General features: G+C 47.2%; 1 protein-coding gene across 16 annotated transcripts in view; it reads left to right on the forward strand.

Annotated features, from left to right (window-relative positions):
• Nucleotides 1-19,076, forward strand: part of Ppfia1 (PTPRF interacting protein alpha 1) — an 86,381-nt gene that overhangs the window by 27,526 nt on the left and 39,779 nt on the right. For 11 of the 16 annotated variants that reach the window (XR_008222830.1, XR_008222837.1, XR_008222828.1 and 8 more), the window contains exons 3-12: nt 8,745-8,846; nt 9,033-9,197; nt 9,807-9,881; nt 10,261-10,362; nt 10,531-10,749; nt 11,955-12,101; nt 14,307-14,441; nt 15,307-15,381; nt 15,727-15,810; nt 17,546-17,677. Coding sequence is in view for 4 of the 16 variants with exons in the window: in XM_052760544.1 (XP_052616504.1) it covers nt 8,745-8,846; nt 9,033-9,197; nt 9,807-9,881; nt 10,261-10,362; nt 10,531-10,749; nt 11,955-12,101; nt 14,307-14,441; nt 15,307-15,381; nt 15,727-15,810; nt 17,546-17,677 (1,236 nt within the window). In the remaining 12 variants the exon portion in view is untranslated. The remainder of the gene's footprint in view (nt 1-8,744; nt 8,847-9,032; nt 9,198-9,806; nt 9,882-10,260; nt 10,363-10,530; nt 10,750-11,954; nt 12,102-14,306; nt 14,442-15,306; nt 15,382-15,726; nt 15,811-17,545; nt 17,678-19,076) is intronic. The other 5 variants (XR_008222833.1, XR_008222839.1, XR_008222836.1 and 2 more) reach the window with 1 other exon arrangement.

Raw genomic sequence — 19,076 nt, forward strand, 5'->3', positions numbered from 1 at the left:
ACCCCAAGGCCTCTCTGTAAGAGTAGCCAATGTTCTTAACCGCTGAGCCATCTCTCTAGCCCCTATATTCAGGTTTTGATGGGTCAGTTTAGGTCCTGGCAGACTCCTCAGCATGAAGCGAGGACAGAGCCAGCTCCAGAAGACAACCCAGGCCCGTGGCTAATGATGCACTAACATCTAGTGCAAGATGAGAGGAGAATTTGAGATCTTTGGGTTCTGAGGGGTGCCAAACCTTGAGAACATTTTTTGAGCTGTGACACCCTAAATCCAGGCCATTCTTGAAGACTTTCTTCTTACCACAGATCAATCATGGCAAGTGCAGGCTAGAGATCTGGAATGGTCCCCAGAGTGATGGCACCTGTTGCCACGTGTGTCAGGAGACTTGTTTGGAAAAGATGCTGCTGCTGCTGCTGCTGCCACAAAGAAGGATGACCTGAAGAAACTTGAGTGGCTTCATCTCCATGAATGACAGAGTCAGCTAGTGTATCTCTAGCAGTTACCTGGGTCCCCCCAGGAGTCACAGTGCCACATGAAGGGTTGATAGGCCTCTGTAGCAGGCTTTCTTTGACTGACTGCCAGCCCCCAAATCACGACACAGAGACTTACTATTAGTTATGAGTGCTTGGCCCAATCTTAATGCTTGTCCCACTAGCTCTTATAACTTAAAGGAACCTGTTTCTCTTCATTTACACTTTGTCTTGGGGCTTTTTACCTTTCTTTCATTCTGTATGTCCTACTCTGTGTCTGTCTATCTGGTGGCTGACTGGCCCTGGGTGTCTCCCTCTTTTTCTCTGTGGTTCTCTTCTCTCTCTCCCCCTAAACCTAGATTCCTTCTCCTAATTATTTTCTCTGCCTACCAGCCCTGCCTATCCCTCTACTGCCTAGCTATTGGCTGTTCAACTTTTTATTAGATCAGTCAGGTGCCTTAGGCAGGCAAGGTGAAACAGGAACACATCTTTATATAATTAAACAAATACAGCATAAACAAAAGCAACACATCTTTACATAGTTAAACAAATGCAGTATAAACAAATGTGTAACACACCTTTACATAGTTAAAGTAATATTCCCAATAGGCCTCCTGCTAAGCTAATAGACTAGTGCCACTGCCTGACTGTTAAGTGGCTCACGTGGGTCATTTTCATGGGATTGTGCAGTCTTGGACCCTGGGTAGAATAAGGAATCTTTACATGCATTCTGTAGGTAAATAAGCCTGAAGGAGGAAGTTGTGTGACATACCCAAGATCAGAAATGCCTGTTTCCAAAATGGAAGGGTAGTGAGCTACCCAGGGAAATTTTCAAAACAAGCCAGGTGACCCATCCAAAGTGTTGACTCAGGAGGGTGAGGCCTAGGAGTTTCTTGGTAGCTTTTCTATACAGGGCATCTACTGTGTAGGCCATGTCCTGTCTTCTGAAAACCTGGGGTTGGTATGGTCTCCTGAAACCAGAGCCAAATCAGATGGTATCGTATTTCTACCAGGCAGCATCTCCTTTGAGGGTAGTATCTTTTGTGCCATGGCCATCACGTGGGCATTGCACACTGGTTAGGCAGACCTGGGCTTCTGCCAGCTGGAATACTTAGGCTAGCAGAAGAAGCTGGGAGGCTGGCTTTGCTAGCAGCCAGCAGGGGAAGTTGAGGAAGGCCTCTTATTTTACTAAGTGCTCCAACTCTGAACTGCAGGGTGACAGCAGCTGCTCTGAGTGGGTAGATCCATGGATCTGAGGCAGAGTGCCAATATGAGGTGATGTTCAGAAGAAGAGCAGAGACCGTGTAGAGGAATGTGGGCTTCCCTGTGGCAGCATGCTGGCTGTGAGGCAGTGATTACTGCTGGAGCCACTGTTGTTGTGTACTTGGAGGACTTGTGCTACCTGGCAGTGAGGGTTAGTGACCCGTACAAATGCTTGGGTTACATGTTTGGGAGCTTTTCACTAGTACCAGAGGAGCCTTGGCATTGACTCTGTGCTACAGGGCCTTGAAGAAATCTAGGCAAAGGAGTCTCAGGTTTTTGTTTGTTTCAGAAAAACAGAAAACAGATTTGAAAGAAGGAAGAAGGCCAGGGGACTAGGCAGGTTCATAGTGGACCAAGTGGACATGGTGGCCTGATGGAGGAGCTAGCCTCTGGTAAATAGATGGTTCCAGAAGATATGTGTAGGAGGTGCAATCAACCATAAGAGTTCCCAGTGTCAGGTGATGGAGGGAGTGGAAGGAGGTGACATGCTGTGTAAGCATCTGACCTGTATGGCTGGGTGCTGATATATCCATTGGGCTTAGGAGGAGCTGGAGGCAGGGCAGGAAGAAGTGATGAACCCAGAGTGAGAGTGTATGGAGCCTGTGAGATGCCCACATAGAGATAGGAGGGACAGGCAGGTGACCCCAGGGACACCTGTGTTCTAAAGTGGCAAAGCCCGAAATGGGGTGCCTGGGTCAGGTGGGGATGGAAGCTGGCTTGTACCCTCAGTGGAGGCTGTATTGGCCAGCATTCTTCTGGGGAGGAAGTGGGGCTGAAGCCAGGCTGTGCAGATGGTAAGGACAAAAGTAGGGCTTGCAGGCCAGGGAGGGAGTGTGGGCCAGCCCTCAGCAAGAGGTTCCTCCAAGTGGCCAGTCCCTACTGCCATGCCATTGAACGTCTACCTTGTTCACAAGGGGACAAACTTCCTTTCTTTCTCTTTTTAAAGCAAAAGAATTTACTTTATATATTATTTGTTTATGTGTATATATACACATGTGTATGTGCACGTGTGTGCATGTATGTCCTATAGCACCTGGTTGGAAGTCAGAGGACAACTTTCAGGAGTCAGTTTTCTCCTTCCACAGTGTGTTCTGGCTGTGTTGGGCTTGTGCAGCAAGTGCTTTTACCCATGAGCCATCTTGCTGGCTCTTTTTTCTGGTTTTAATGGTCAACCATCCATACCACGGAGAGATATGAGTGGTCACTTTTAGCACTCTCACTGGCTCCAGTAGATCACAGCACTAGCAGTTCAAGGGTATTTTTTCTGTAGTTGGTCTGAATACAGAAGGAGAATAGTGTGTATTTGCTTTCACCAAAACAGGCCTTCCTAGTGAGATGTTAAGGTTAGGTATGGACTTTTGCATGATTTTTCAAAAAGAGAAATGGGAAAAGAACTAGACATGCTAGAACTTGTGACAGAATTGTTTATGACTTTTGAGACAGGTTTGCTCCATAACTCAGGCTGTTTTCAAGCTGCCTCTGCTTCCCAAGTGCTGGGATCACAGCAGTGCACCGCTATACCCGGTGTGTGTGTGTGTGTGTGTGTGTGTGTGTGTGTGTGTGTGTGTGTGTGTTAACCTGCTGCTGATGCCCAGCGATTGACAGGTTGTTGCTTCTGTGGCCATGTGGCTCTGGGCAGGTCCCAAGAGGCTGTGAATCATGGGCTAGATTGTCCCTCCAGCCCTTTTTCCCCATGGTTTGCTTCAGTGGACAGTGGGTGGAGAGGTGAGCCCTGGGGTAACGGTGCAGCTCCGCCCACTTTGCTCTCCTCCTCATTTCAGATTCCAAGGCAGGCAACCGCTCTGACTGCAGGTGGTGTCAGTTGTGAGAGTTGGCTTTTGTGTTGAGACATGTTTACTTTTTCTGTGTTTTCTTTTGACTACGCCCTAAAACGACAAGATAGGGGCTTTTTTGCCTTTGGTGAACTCTTCCCCCCAGTTTGGGTTTTTTTGTTTGTTTTGTTTTTTAATTGCCCAGTGCAGATGAGAATGCTCACATTTCCCACAATATTTGTACTTCTGGCTTCTTTCAGTAGCACAGCATCCTCAGGCTGTCTCTGATCTGCAGTGTGGCACAGGTGCCTTTTTAAAATGCTGGAATAACCGTGGAAGTTTTTTAGTACAATAACAAAACATAATTTAAACATTAAAAGGCACCATTGATGGTGCTGGCAGAGTATGGAGTATGGAACTAACACAAGTGTGGAAGGGACTGAGCTAGATAGTGTGGGTGGCGGTGGGGAGTGGTGTCAACTCCTGGAGAAAAGGAAGGTAGGAGGTAGAGGCCTATAGAGAGAAATGCCTCTGATCCAGAGGGCCCAGGGACATTGGCTGGACTGTGGGTTTTGATCCATAATATTTGGTTTCTGTATTCTGGTAGAGCAGTTGTTTTTTTTTTGTTGTTGTTTTTGTTTTTGTCCAGAAATGATAAAATTTTAAGTAAGCATTGTGAGAAACAAAGTTCTTGAACTAATTTTAGTGGTTAATCTTGTTTTCTCAATGACTCTTTTCTGATGATATCAAATGGAAATACAGATTTGTTTTGTACAGACTTAGTTTTTTGGGGGAGGATTAATTTTTACGTGTGTGAGTGTTTTGCCTGCATTTATGTATATGTATCATGTGTGTGCCTGGTGCCCATGAGGATCAGAAGAGGGTGTTAGATAGAATTATGGGTGGCTGTCAGATTTTAAATGGATGACCAAAACCCTCAGTGGTTATGATGTCTGTTAAACATGGCAATATCAATAAATAGCCTGGGTTTGCAGAACCACTGCGCATGGCACCTTGAGTGGTGAAGAACACACAGTCCCCACCTGCACATGGCCTTGGTGCTTGCTGTTCTTTTTCATTGACCATAACTTGGGGCTGGAGAGTGGCTCAGCAGTTTGGAATACTTGCTGCTCTTAAAGAGGACTCAGGTTCAGTTCCCTACACTTACATGGCAGCTGTTTGTAACCCCAGTTCCAAAGATCTAATGCCCTCTACTGGCCTCCACAGGCACTGGGCACATTTATTAGCATGCAAACAGACATGCAGGCAAAATGCTTATATATAGAAATTATAATAAAGCCTTAAAAATATAAGTATCATATTTGGGTTAAGGTATTTTAAAAAGGGATTTATCACTTATCTTTGTGAGCTGCCATATAGGTGCTGGGAAGTGCTCTTAACAACCAGGCCACCTCTTCAGCACCAGGTTATGGTCATTCTCTGTTTGCTTTTGTGTGTGTGTGTGTGTGTGTGTGTGTGTGTGTGTGTGTGTGTGCGCGCGTGCGCGCCTGCCTCTGTTTTCCTAGCACTGGGCTTAGAAACACAGGCCACTGCACTCAACCTTTTTTATTTTCTTTTAAACATGGGTTCTAAGGATCAAGCTCAGGTCCTCATGCTTGTGCAGTAAACACTCCACAAATTAAGCCATCACCCGGCAATACTGTTTTTAATCCCCCGTTATTATTATTATTATTATTATTATTATTATTATTATTATATTTTTATTTTTTTAAGACAAGGTCTCATGTAGCCCAGGTTGGCCTCAAACTCATTATATTGCTGAGGATGATCTTGAACTCCTGATCCTCCTGCTTCCATCTCCTGAAGGCTGGGTTGACAGGAGTATGCCGCTGCACCTGGTTAAAATTAATTTTGTTTTAAGAGAAAAAGGGTATGTGGAGAGTTGGACCTTGTATAGTGATATGTAGATCCCTACTGCACATGGCTGAGGGTCTTGTAGATTTTTGTGCAGCAGGGATGTGGTTTTGGAGTCTGCAGCTTTGGAATTTCCTGCCTAATGTTTATCTCAACTCCTAAATTAAATTTGCTTTGATAACATTTTCTGTTGTTGGATCCTTTTGAGCAAAGAGAAGTTTTTTCTTTGAGTAAAATGATGTCAAGTTTTGTGAGTCTGTTCTCTGTAGCTGGAACAGTGTGCCACCATAGGTCTGAACTGTTGAGTTTATGGTAAACACGAATATATAACTGGAATAACAGAAGTAAGTGTATCCCTTCTGTGCTAAGAGGACACATGGAGTCAGGTATGGTGGCACATACCTTTAATCCCAGCACACTCAGGAGGCAGAGGCAGGTGGATTTCTGTGAGTTGGAGTTCAGCCTAGTCTACAAAACAAGTTCCACAGCAGCCAAGGCTGTTGAGAGGGAAAATGGGGGGTGGGGAGCACAGGGGCAGGGACAGGGATAGGGAGAGCACATCAAAAGCCAATAGGAGAATGGAAGCCGCTTGGGGATCTTAAAAGCAAGTCTGTAACAGTTTGTTACATTTGAAATGAAAGCGGAAGCCAGATACTTGGGAGGCTACATCAGCAGAGTCGTAAGTTCAAGGTCAAACTGGGATACCTAAGTGAGACCCTGTCTTTAAAAAAAAAAAAAAAGAAAATGAAAAAAAAATTTACAAGCTGTTTGCTGCTGAGAGATAGAGCAATGCCAGATGATGCCATAGGATGTTGGCTTGTATGGGAATGAGGGCGACTGCAGGTCATCCTCCCTCATCCCAGGCAGTAACGGCGGGCAATTCTGCCTCCATGTCATTTTGCTGCACCTTGATGAAGTGTGGAGTTTGTTGACTTTGAACTTCAGACATAAGATGCTGACAGTTGTCTGTCTCCAGCCAGTCCCGAGCCCTTCCCTCTTTCTTGCCACTTTGAAATCCCATGAGCACCTCCTGCTGCCATTGCAGCTGTGTGTTCATTCTCCTCTTGCCCTCTTTGCCTCTGTGTGCTGGAAGTATTGTCCCCCCTGGGGGCCATCCTGTACCATCCCCAAACTCAACCTATCTCGGTTCCCAAAGGGGCTCTGGCAGCCTGCCTCCCCGATCTGGATCTGTGCCCATCTTCTCTCTTTCCATACTCTGGTTTTGCTCTGTGCCCAAGAAATGCTGCTTCTCCCCTCAGCCTCTTGGCTGTCTGCATAATGCATACGATTCTTGCCATCTGCAAGCAAGAGTCCCATCTTCTGGAAGATGTAGCCTCTGCACTATTTGTCCTTAATTTGCTTCTGGGTCTAACTTCACTGTTGTCACCATGCCACAGTCTCCATTGACCTTCTCTTACTACCCAGTGCCATGATGGGTCAGCCTACTTGATCTGCCAGCACCAGTGTCTTAGCTGATATTGCTTCTACCTCACTGACAATCTGGGTCTTTTGTTGGTGCTCCTACATTTCCGTCTGTCTAGGACCTGGCTCCTGTTCTTGTATTGGTATCCTCTTCCTGAACACACCAGAAGCCCTGACTGGGAGTTGCAGCCCCCTCTCTGACATTGCTGTCTGCGTATCTTAAATATGGCATGTTCATTCCTGTCCCTTCAGAGCCTGCTCTGCCCTATCACTCCACTCTGTAGAGTCTGGAACCATCCTTGGGCCAGAATCCCTGCCTCTTAACCTACAGCACCAGGGTCCACTGTGTCTCCCTCTCCCCAACCTTCTTTGTGCTCTTCAGAACCAGCTCTTCCTTTAAGCCCTTGAGGGCTGCAACATGTGGCATTGCCATGTGAGCCTGTGCTTAGTCTCAGTGTTCTTGGTCTCCATGGCCCGGCTCCTGCTGTCAGGTCAAGAGTGGATTACCACGGCTACTGTTCCTGCAGGAGAATTGCTAATTTCTTCTGAGAGACATCCATGAGTTAAAATGATTACATGCTTCCCCCAGACACTGGGGTGGGGGGGTAGGGTGGGGGAACAGACACGGAGGGAGGAACGACCTTCCCTGGCTCTCCATTGACTATTGCACTCTCTCAACCATCTCCTCTGTCTCCCTCTAGCGCTCCTTTAGATAGAGCTCTTTCAACTGTTGACTGTTTTCACCCACAGCCTGTGCTTGGCTTGGGGCACAGGCAAGCATTTCTGGGCAAGCCTGATGAATCCAGAGTGGGTGACTGGTAGTCAGTTGACTCTGAGTGGCAAAAGTCTGATGTAGATGTGATTTGAACACATGACTCCCTCGCTCCCCCCAGGGTTTCTCTGTATAGCACTGGCTGCCCTGAAACTCATTCTGTAGACCAGGCTGCCTGCCTGCCTGCCTGCCTGCCTTTGCCCAAGTGCTGGGATTAAAGGCATGTACCACTACTGCCTGGCTCACACGACCAGCTTTTTAAAAGTCAAATTGCCCAACAACCACTCTTTATACTTTGAATGTCTGTTTCATTCTCGATCAGGTAGGCCAGTATGCATCCCCCTTCCTTTAAGAAGCCCAGAGAAACAGCAGGTGCATTACTTCAGAGTAATTATTTCAAAGATTTTGGCTCCACTGAGAAACTGGCAGAAGCATGTGAACTCATGGTTTATACTCACACTCAGTAGACAGTGTGAGGAGTGCCCTGGGGCAGCACTGGGGATGGCCATCCGGATCTCTGGGTGCTCTCCTCACCTCTCTGCAAAAGGTTTGATCTTGTGAAAAAGCTTTTTTTGGTTTTTCGAGACAGGGTTTCTCTGTGTAGTTTTGGTGCCTGTCCTGGATCTTGCTCTGTAGACCAGGCTGGCCTCGAACTCATAGAGATCCTTCTGGCCCTGCCTCCCAAGTGCTGGAATAAAGGCGTGCACCACCACCGCCTGGCTGAAAAATCAGTTTTTAAGGTTTGGTTTTGAGCTCACTTTCTGCCTAAAAAGACTGGCCATGAAATGCCCCACAGAGAGGTCAGGCCAGGGAGTAGCCTTCTAGGGCTTTTTCTTTTCTGTCTCCAATCGTCCTAAGTCACATGTCTTAGTCACTAAAAATGCCTTCCTGCTCCGTTCCTGATCTTCTGAGGTTGCTGAGGAGGTGGGCTTGGATTGCACTATGCCCACTGGCCATGATGGGGACACAGAGAAAGGGAAGGCTGGAGGGCTGGGTGAGGGTCTGGGTTATTAGGGAAGCCTGGAGATAGGTCAGTCAGTCCCCCTTTCCCTGGAGGATCTTCCTGTGCGTTCCAGTGGGTGGGGACAGTGAATGCTCTTGGGGTCTTTTCTCTGCAGAAGTTTCTGTTTGCTCATGAGTTCATTCAGTCTCTCTGTGCTTGTTGCCCTCTAGGAGTTTGCTGCGCTCACAAAGGAACTCAACGTGTGTAGGGAGCAGCTTTTGGAGAGGGAGGAGGAAATCGCTGAGCTGAAGGCAGAGAGGAACAACACCAGGGTCAGTCCCTTTTGCCTTTCCCACTCTGCAGAGTGGGCCATCAGCCTGTCAGCACCGTGGGACCTTAGCAGGTTTTAATTCAGCCTTGGGGGCTGCTCTGCTTGTGCTGAGTTGAATCTTCCCTTGCTGTGGGTGGAGTCTTACCTGTGAGGCAAGCACTTCATTGCCTGCTGGGCTCTGTTGCAGCTGCTGCTGGAGCACCTAGAGTGCCTTGTCTCCAGGCATGAGCGCTCTCTGCGGATGACAGTGGTGAAGAGGCAGGCACAGTCGCCTGCAGGCGTGTCCAGCGAGGTGGAGGTGCTGAAAGCGCTCAAGTCACTGTTTGAGCACCACAAAGCCTTGGATGAGAAGGTACCATCACCACACTGACAGCGGATGCCCTGTCATGGGGGCTTCATGGACACTGTGGTCACTGTTTTATAACCCCTGGAGCTCCTGTGAAAAGCTTTTCTGTGGTAGAAGGCACTGGCCTATGTGGCTGATGAGCATCCTTGCCTTGAATGTCTTAAAAATGGTAAAATTTTTCTGTCAATGTGCTAATAAGAATTTGGGCCTAGTACGATTACCAGTGCTTATAATCCTAGCACTTGAGAGGCCACGAGGGTTGCTGAGAGTTCAAGGCCAGTCTTGGCTGCATAGATAGTGCTAGGCCAGCTAGGGCTGTGCAGCAAGATTCTATCTCAACCTTCTCCTCTCTATCAAAAAAGCAAATAATAACAACTTAGTGGTCTGATTTATTTAGGAACAAGATTTTGCCACATTTAAAACACACACACCTGTGGTCCCTGTGCTTAGGAGACTGAGGCATCAGGGGTTCACAAGTTCCAGTCAGCTTTGCTCAGAACGGAGCCACTGGGGTGTTGGTGGCAGTAGAAAGCCAGTCTGTTGTGTTCCACTAATGCTGTACTGCATTGGGCGTGCAGCAGGAGTCCACGTGCACACTCAGCCCTTCACTTGCAGGTACGAGAGCGACTCCGAGTAGCCTTGGAGAGGTGCAGCTTGTTAGAGGAGGAGCTGGGTGCTACCCACAAAGAGGTGAGCATGGGGCATTGTCATGGGGTTGGGACCGAAGGGGTTTGATTATTGTTGCTTAATTTAGAAGTGAGACAGTGATAGACACAAGAAGTTACTTTTTTTTTTTTTTTCCTGAGCTGAGGACCGAACCCAGGGCCTTACATGGAGTTACTTCTTTTCCTAGGTGTAGATCAGCCTGCTAGGGTCACTGGACTCAGTCTCAGCTCTCAGCCTCTTCCAAGTGCCTCTGTCCACAAATGACAAATGGTTTCTAGAGCACTGCTGGAGCCTTTGGCTGCACAACAGTTATAGCCACTTGTCTCACAAAGCCACTGGCCACCTTCGCTCATTTTTCTTACATAAAAATCTCATGCCAGAGTGTTCAAATTTTCTGTTTTAGCTAATGATTCTTAAAGAACAGAATAATCAGAAGAAAACACTAACAGATGGAATGCTTGACGGAAACCATGAACAGGAAAACACACCAAGCACCAACGGCAAGGCAAGTCCTTGGCTTTTTTTGTGGGGTCTCTGGTTTTGTTTTGCCATGTGGGGCTGTTGGGGAACAGTGGCGAGGTCTGTGTCCTCCGAGGAGCACACAGGTCACTCTGAGGGTCCCTCTTTTTCTGGAGGTATACCAAATAGGGTGCCATAAGGCTGTGCTTTTCAGAGATCTTCTGACGGCTCCTTGAGCCATGAGGATCTTGCCAAAGTGCTGGAGCTGCAGGAAGTCATAGACAGGCAGGCGAGAGAGCAGAGCCAGATGAAGGAGCGCCTGGCGTCCCTGTCCAGTCACGCAGCAGAGCTGGAGGAGGATCTGGACACAGCTAGAAAAGACCTCATCAAGTCTGAAGAGATGAACACGAAACTGCAGCGAGATGTCCGCGAAGTGAGTGTGGGCTGCACTTGGCTTCCCATCCCCTTTGTCCTTTGCTCTCACTTACAGGGACTTTTGGGATACAGATCGTGTGCCCTTCCCTCCTGCACTGCCCTCACGCAGAGATCACATGTCTCCATGGCTGCTGCAGTGTGCTCTTGCTTGTGTTCCATTCCTTCTGACTTGCCCACAGAGCCCACAGACGTGGTGGCAGTTATGCTTGTGTAGGAGTGAGAGGGAGTGCGCCAGCCGTCTTCTGTCATTTCGGATTGCTACATTCTGGTCATCAGGGTCTTTATGGAAATATGCATTTATACATATACCTCACAACCATTTTTCCTTGGTAACTGTTTGCAAGACCCTCATTAATCATTAGAAAAGAAATGAAAGCTGTCTGCTTTCTTGGAAAGCTCTTTCTGTCCCAGCTGAACCTGACTTTTGTTACCCCGTGAGGCCCCTACCTTTAGCATGTGTGAGACCAGGGAGCTTTAGTTGTGGAGATGAATGTGATTTGTTGTAAGGATTCAGACAAAAGGAAACGCTGTATGTATTATAGAACCTACTGGGTTGTGCTTTTCTTGGGCCACAGGGGATTAGTTATGTGGCAGAAAATTGTGATATTCTTTTAAGACTTGCTTCTTCAAAAAATATATTAAAGATTGCCAGCAGTCACTTAGAAAATATGGAAGGAGCTAAAACCCAAATTTGGGGATGGAAGACAGATATCAAACATGCCAGAAGTTCCGGTCCTGGTCTTGGTGTTTGGGCTTTGTAGCATTGGCTTTGCTGCTGACTTTTGTTTCATTTGTCAACATGCTTGAGCTTTACAAGTTTCTTCAGTTCTTTCCTGAGAAAATGAAGCAATTCTGCCCGCATGCGATGTGAGCCTGGTTGTTGCTTGGGCAGACACAGGCTACACCTTCACCACAGGCACCTTCAGATTCTTGGATGCCTGAAGTGTCATATGGAGTGTTTTATTAATATTGTGTAGTCAAATACACACTTGATGACACGAGCATATTGACCAGGCAAAGCTGCTCATCATGTGGGTGAATATGCTTAAAGTACGTCCATTTTACTCAGTTTGAAAAAACCGACAGTTTACTTGGGGGAGCAGCAGTTTCACGCTTGAGATGTACTTAGTCTTTTTGTCTCCTGAGTATTCTGATGAGTTCTGCATTTCTCACCCCCGTTTCCCTCTGGAATCTACAACACAGGCGATGGCCCAGAAGGAGGATATGGAGGAGAGAATCACCACCCTTGAGAAACGCTACCTCGCAGCACAACGTGAAGCCACGTCTGTGCATGACCTCAATGACAAACTTGAAAATGAAATTGCAAATAAAGACTCCATGCACCGACAGGTACTGGGCTCTGTGGGCTCCTTTCGAGCTGTAATTATTCCTAGCTGTGAAGTTGAAGACCTTACCTGTAAGATGCATGTTGGAAATCAAGACCAAATGTCATTTTTCTTGTGAATTACTACTTACCAGTTTATAGAACCTTGTTTCTTCTGTTTCCTTCTTTCCTTTTTTTGGTGTGAGTGTACATCTGTGCCTGTGCATGTTCATGTGTGTGCATGAACATGTGCACCTGCATGTGTAGGTGTGTGCATGCAGAGGCCAGAGGTCAAAGTCGGTGTCTTTTTCTCTTCTTTGCTCCACCTTAATTTTTTTTTTTTTTTGATTTTTCGAGACAGGGTTTCTCTGTGTAGCTTTGCGCCTTTCCTGGAACTCACTTGGTAGTCCAGGCTGGCCTCGAACTCACAGAGATCCGCCTGGCTCTGCCTCCCGATTGCTGGGATTAAAGGCGTGCACCACCACCGCCCGGCTTAATTTTTTTTTTTTAATTTAAGACATTTTAAGCTTTGTTTCTATTTTTAATCATGTGTACTTGTGTGTGGGTATGTGCCTGTGGAGTTCAGAAGAAGGGATGGGATCCTCTGTAGCTGAAATTACAGGTGGTAGTAAACCAGTGAATGTGGGTTCTGGGAATCAAACTTGGGTCCTCTGGAAGAGCAGCAAATGCTCCTAACCCCTGAGCTATTTCTGTAGCCTCTCCACTGTAAGATTTTGAGATAGTCTCTCACAGAATGTGGAGCTCACATACTGTCTAGACTGGCAGTGCAGTGAGTACCAAGGTTCCTGCTGTATCTGCATCCCCAGTGCTGGGATTACAAGCATGTGTTTCTGTTTTTATGAGTGTGGGTGCTGAGCCTTGAACTCAGGTTCTCATGCTTGCACAGTTGCTAGTCTGCCCACTGAGCTGTCTCCCTAGCCCTTTCTTTGGTTTCATTGGAAGCCAATTGCTTCTTAGCCCTTTCACTAAGTAAGTAGTGGTAAAGAACTTGCTGGTGCCAGGCGGAGGTGGCACAAGCCTTTAATCCCAGTATTTGGGAGGCAGAGCCAGGCGGATCTCTCTGAGTTCGAGGCCAGCCTGGACTACAGAGTGAGTTCCAGGAAAGGAGCAAAGCTACAGAGAAACCCTGTCTTGAAAAAAAAAAAAAAAAAAAAAAAAAAAAAAAAGAAAAGAAAAGAAAAAAGAACTTGCTGGCAGTGTTGAACAGTGCACTCAATAGCACCAGAAGTCAGGTTGTAGGAGCTGGCAGGCACCCTGGTCCTCAGGATATATATGGTCTCAGGTCATTGAGAGTTAACTAGAAAAACCCAGCCAGACTGCTTAAAAGTATTTTATAAAGGGCAAAGGGTGTTGCTTGACCAAAAATAAATTAGGCAGCTGTGAAAACTGCTGCCACGACGTAGTACTCAGAAACTGTGGTGGGGCCTGATGTGTGCTGTGTTCACACACAGCAGGGGGATGGTGCCCACAGACAGTAGCCTCCATGGTCTCACTCACCCCTTGTACTCTTCCACTTGCACTGACTTAGATTTTCTGCAGTGAGTTTCATATCTAAGCATTTACAGAGCAGCCCAAGCATCTTGCCACGGGCTGTGCTTTCAGGCAGCACTCTGGGCAGGGACTCCTTATCTGTCAGAATGAGTAACTCACATTCCTTTAGTGTATAGTAACCTGTATTGGTTTTGGTTTTTTGTTTGTTTGGTTGGTTTTGTTTATATGTCCTTTTTTTTTTTTTTTTTTTTTTTGAGACAAGGTTCCTCTGTGTAGCCTTGGCTATCCTGGAATTTGCTCTGTAGACCAGCCTGGCCTTGAACTCAGAGATCCGCCTGCCTCTGCCTCTGCCTCCTGAGTGCTGGAATTAAAGGCGTGTGCCACCACCCCACCAGTTTTTGTTTGTTTTTACTGTTGTTTTTTTTTAAAGATTTATTTATTTATTTTATATATGTGGGTGTCCTATCTGCACGTACACCTTTATGCCAGAAGAGGGCATCAGATCTCATTATAGATGGTTGTGAGCCACCATGTGGTAGCTGGGAATTGAACTCAGGACCTCTGGAAGAGCTGCCAGTGCTCTTAACCGCTGAGCCATCTCTCCAGCCCCTTATTATTTCAAACAAACAAACAAGCACAGATAAAAGCTTTGAATCCAGTAGAAGCTTTGTCAGGTGTATAAAGCAGCAGCCTGAACTCTTGATGTTGTACCTTTCTAGACGGAAGATAAGAACCGCCAGTTGCAAGAGCGATTGGAGTTGGCAGAGCAGAAACTGCAGCAGACCCTGCGGAAAGCTGAGACACTGCCAGAGGTGGAGGCTGAGCTGGCCCAGAGGGTGGCTGCACTCTCCAAGGTGCGTCTGGGCCATGTGGGGTCATATGTAAGGCCTTGATGTTCTAGTCAGTGCATCAGCATCTACGGAGTGTCCGCGCTGTTGTGTGATGGGAGCGCTGTTTCTGTGTAGCTCAAGACCCTTATTCCCCATCAGTCCCCAAACCTGTCAGGTAAAAGCTGCTGTCTTTGATGTTAGCGTCCAAGAGTCACAGCTGCTTGGGTTATTTCTCTCACCAACTTGAAGAAAGGCTGGAGCTTCTCTTAGAAAAGGAAAATGACATTTGTCTTTTAAGACAGTCACACAGTTTTTAGTAATTTTCTTTTGAGATTACTTTAAAATGTTTATTTGCTCATTGAAATGGAGTCTCACTATCTACCCATGCTGGCCCTAAACTCCTGCCTCTAGGAACCCTCCTGTCTCAGCCAGCAGAATAGCTGGGACTTCAGGTTTATACCACAATGCTTAACATAATGTTTTTAATGTAATACTCTTGTTTTCTACTACCCTTGTTAAGGTGTATATCCTTTGGGTCCTCACCATCCACATCAGGGTAGGCAGGAATCAGGAGCTTCGAGAGTGATGGGTGGGTGCCCTGTTTGTGAGGCACAGCAGCATGAAGAGAGGCTGTGGATCTATCCCCAGCATGAGTCCTGCTGTTTCCCAGACTTGGGCTTAATTGCTGGGGAGGGTTGGGAGAGGGGCCCAGATGGAGACAGCATCCTGTTGGTAAGGGAAACTTAGGGTGGGCCCTGTTCCCACTCCTGCACCTGGACACTGGAGTCCTTGTCAACTATAACAGAACCTTGCTTTTGTTCTCCCTGGTCCCCTCCTAAAGTCTCGGTTTCTTTTCTCCCTGCTGTCCTCCTGTCCTGTTGCTTTATAGTCTGGTCCTTTGTCTTCTGGGAGTTCTGCTGCTAAGGAAGCTAAACTGTTGGAGCTTACTTCCAAGCTTAGGAAGGTAGAACTGTGCCTTATGCTTGTGCTTGCTGCTTCCTGCTCCCCATGCTGACCACCAGAGGCACTCAGCAGATGGGTTGTCCAAGGCAGGCCAGTGTGGGGGGACACAGAAAGGCAGTCACTAGCACCTGCCACACTTGAGGTCAACATGAGAGGATTAGTCACCTCACAGTATAGACATTGACGCCACAGAGGAGGTGCTGATGTGTAGGAATGAGGAAGTGTTGTCCCTTTGCCAGGCTTGACATGGTCCACACAGCATGTGGTGCTTGCTGCTGCTACAGTAGTATGTAGCTAGTGTAAATGACATGAGCAGAGGATCAGCTTCTGTCATCTTTGCTGGCAGGCCGAGGAGAGACATGGCAACATTGAAGAGAGGCTGCGGCAGATGGAGGCACAGCTGGAGGAGAAGAATCAGGAGCTGCAGCGGGTATGGATGGGGCTGAGCCTGGCTTCCAGGTGGGACACAGACCACTGCGGGCTCGGGCTTCTCTGTCCCAGTTCCTCCTTCCATCCGGTTCTTGTCCTGTGGACCTGTGCTCTGGTCCTTTTGGACTGCACCAGTGTGTTTGTTATCCACTGGCAGCAGAGGTGTCATGGGCAGCAAGCACTTCAGGCACAGTCAGGCTTCTTGGGTCCACAAGGCTTCTTGCTTTTCTATCCCCTCAAGGGAACTGCTGGGTCTCCCTAGAGTAGTGGTTTTCAACCTCTCTGATGCTGCCACCCTTTAACACAGTTCCTCATGTTGTAGTGACCCCAACCATAACATTATTTCATTGCTACTTTATAACTGTAACTTTGCTACTGTTATGAATCATAGTGTAAATATCTGCTATGCAGGATGATCTTAGGCAACCCCTGTGGAGGAGGTTGCAACCCACGGGTTGAGAAACAGTTCCCTAGAGCCTGAACCTAAAACTCAAGTCCTGTCTCCTTAGGTTACTGGCCCTGCTCAGCATGAGGTTCTGAAATCCCATGTTCAGGCCAGAGCATTGACCCTGACCCTGTCCTCAGGTCCTGAATTGTCACTCAGGATGTGATGGTATCAGAGCAGGAGCACCAATGCTTACCTGCCTTAGTGAGCAGCTGGGAGAGTGCTGTTTCAGCTGGGTCAGAGGGCTTGTCCTGGGAGAGGCAGGCAGAGGCATCAGGACACAGGGCACGGGCTCTCTCTACCACGGGCCTGCTATGGAGGAAGGCAGCATGGGTGTGTGACTGTGGAACCTTTGCACAGCACGGCAGCCAGTGTTTTCCATCAATTTAAGACTGCAGAGAACTAGGAGAACTTCTGGGAAATGATGATTTTTAAGCTCTTGTATAAGGTCTTAGGCAATATAGGCTAAGGCACATCGTCACAGAGCCTGTGAGGCTTATACACAGTGTCACTGAGCTCTGAATAGACAATCATGTTTGCACCTGAACTTCCAGCTGTTTGGCTTTGAGAGTGTTCAGGTGTGGACAGAGACAGGCACACTCTTCAGAGAAGGGCTGTCGGGCACATGCCTGGCAGCCTCCTCACATTTGGCAGCTATTTTCTGTTGGGCACAAAGCTGAGGGTCTTAGGAGGCTCTACCACCCATGCTTCCCCCACGCAGGGTTGCTGGGCCTGGTGCAGCCCTTCCTTGGGGTTTCAGTCCTGTCTGGGTGCTGGGGCTTGAGTGAGGTATGCTTGGGTGTGTGCTGAGCAGGCCTAGCTCCAGCCTTGAGTTAGCACATTGTAAAGTTACTACGTTGTCATTTGTAGTTTTGAGTGTAGGTAGAGATGCCCTGCATCTCTACTGACTAAAGATCAGCTTGTTCAGCTTTCACTTTGTAGATTTAATTCTTTTCCCCTTGAAGCCAGACTCAAGCTTTTATTCACATCCAGAGACATTGCTGGGCTAATGTGCAAATGGACTGATCCCCTCCAATTTCTTCTGTCCTCTCATGGAACTCTGCTAAGTGCAATTGAGAGCTAGAGACAGGTGACCTTCTTGAGACATTCATAAGTCTTTTCTAGTTCACAGCCTCACCAAGATTGTCTTGAGTTTCTTGTGTCCCAGTTGGTACCTGAAAGTCCCCTGTGGATGAGAGGAGGGGAGCATAGCCTCTGGTAACCATTGGTCCTGGTGCTTCCGAAGAGCTAGACATGAGCCTGAAGTTGGAAACTTCCCCTCCTGTTTTAGGCAAGGCAGAGAGAAAAGATGAACGAGGAACATAATAAGCGCCTGTCTGACACTGTGGACAAGCTGCTCTCGGAGTCCAATGAGAGGCTGCAGCTGCATCTGAAGGAGAGAATGGCGGCGCTGGAGGACAAGGTGGGCAGATGAGCTGCTGTGCTCCCAGGGAGAATGGCTCGGGACATGCTCTCCTGCAGACAGGGAAAGACATTAGCTGCTCTCTGTCACCTGCTAGCTAGTGACAGGCTGTGTTTCTCCCCATTTGAGTGCTGTTTGTGTGTCCGTGCTCCCCTTCAATTTACTTCTTTTGTGTGTGCTGGTGTTTGTCTGCATGTATGTCTGTACACTGCTTGCACGACTGGTGCCCAAGGAGGTCAGAAGAGGGCTTTGGATCCCCTGGGACTGGAGTTACCGTTAGTTGCCGTGTGGTGCTGGAGATCAAACCAGGGCCCTCTGGAACAATAACCAGTATCCGAGTGTTGATTACCAGTCTTAACCTGTAGGATGGAGAAGACCAGTGGCTTCCACAGAGGGCCAGTTGGAAGTAAAATACATCTGGCTTTCAGTGCTAGCTTAATCATGTCATTTTGTTCTCATCACTCCACATAAGTAGCTGTAGTCTTTCTTACGGAATCCTGTTGAAGATTATGTAGCCTTAAAGTAAATGCAGCCTGTTCTCTGTTGTGTTATTTCACAATCTTACAAAATAAGCTAAAAATACATTTTAAAGCCAAGAAAGTCATTACTGTAAGAACAAGAATAACGATTGCTAGAACAAGAAATCTGTTAAATGATGTACAGGATTAACAAGCTAAAGTATCTATAATGCTTTCTTTTTATAGTATCCATTCCAGTCCTATCAGGTAACCTTTTTGAGAAAGTTTCTTTAATTTCTTGCTGTAAATCATAAATCATTTGAGAAAAATTAGAGTGACCCATTAAATGCATCTTAACCTTTTCCCAGTTGTATTAGTTTGCGTTTCTATAGCTGTGAGGAGACACCATGACCACGCCAACTTTTATAAAGAAAACATTTAATTAAGGTGGCTCACTTACAGTTTCAGAGGTTCAGTCAATTATGATCATGAAGGGGAGCGTGCTGGCATGCTGGCAGACATGGTGCTGGAGCTGAGAGTCCTTACATCCTGACTCAGAGGCAACAGAAAGTCAACTGATTGTTACACTGAGGGAAGCTTGAGAAAAAAATCTCAAACCTGCACCCACAGTGGCACACTTCCAACAGAAGGTGGGGCCCAGATTAAAGGTGCTTCATCCAGCCTCCTCCAACGAGGCCACACCTCCTAATAGTGTCATTCCCTATAAATTTATGGGGGCCAGATACATTCAAACTACCACAGCTCGCTTATAGTTTCAGAGGTTCAGTCCATTATTGTCATGGCAGGAAGCATGGTGGCATGCAGGCAGTCATGGTGCTGGTTACATTTTGATCAAAAGTCAATAGCAAGTGGACGGTGACGCTAAGTGAAGCTTAAGCAAAAGAGATGTCAAAGCCTGCCCCCATGAGTGACACACTTCC

This window comes from Peromyscus californicus, unplaced genomic scaffold (assembly GCF_007827085.1).
Source record: "Peromyscus californicus insignis strain IS unplaced genomic scaffold, ASM782708v3 Scaffold_4__1_contigs__length_199733344, whole genome shotgun sequence".
Taxonomy (NCBI): Eukaryota; Metazoa; Chordata; class Mammalia; order Rodentia; family Cricetidae; genus Peromyscus; species Peromyscus californicus.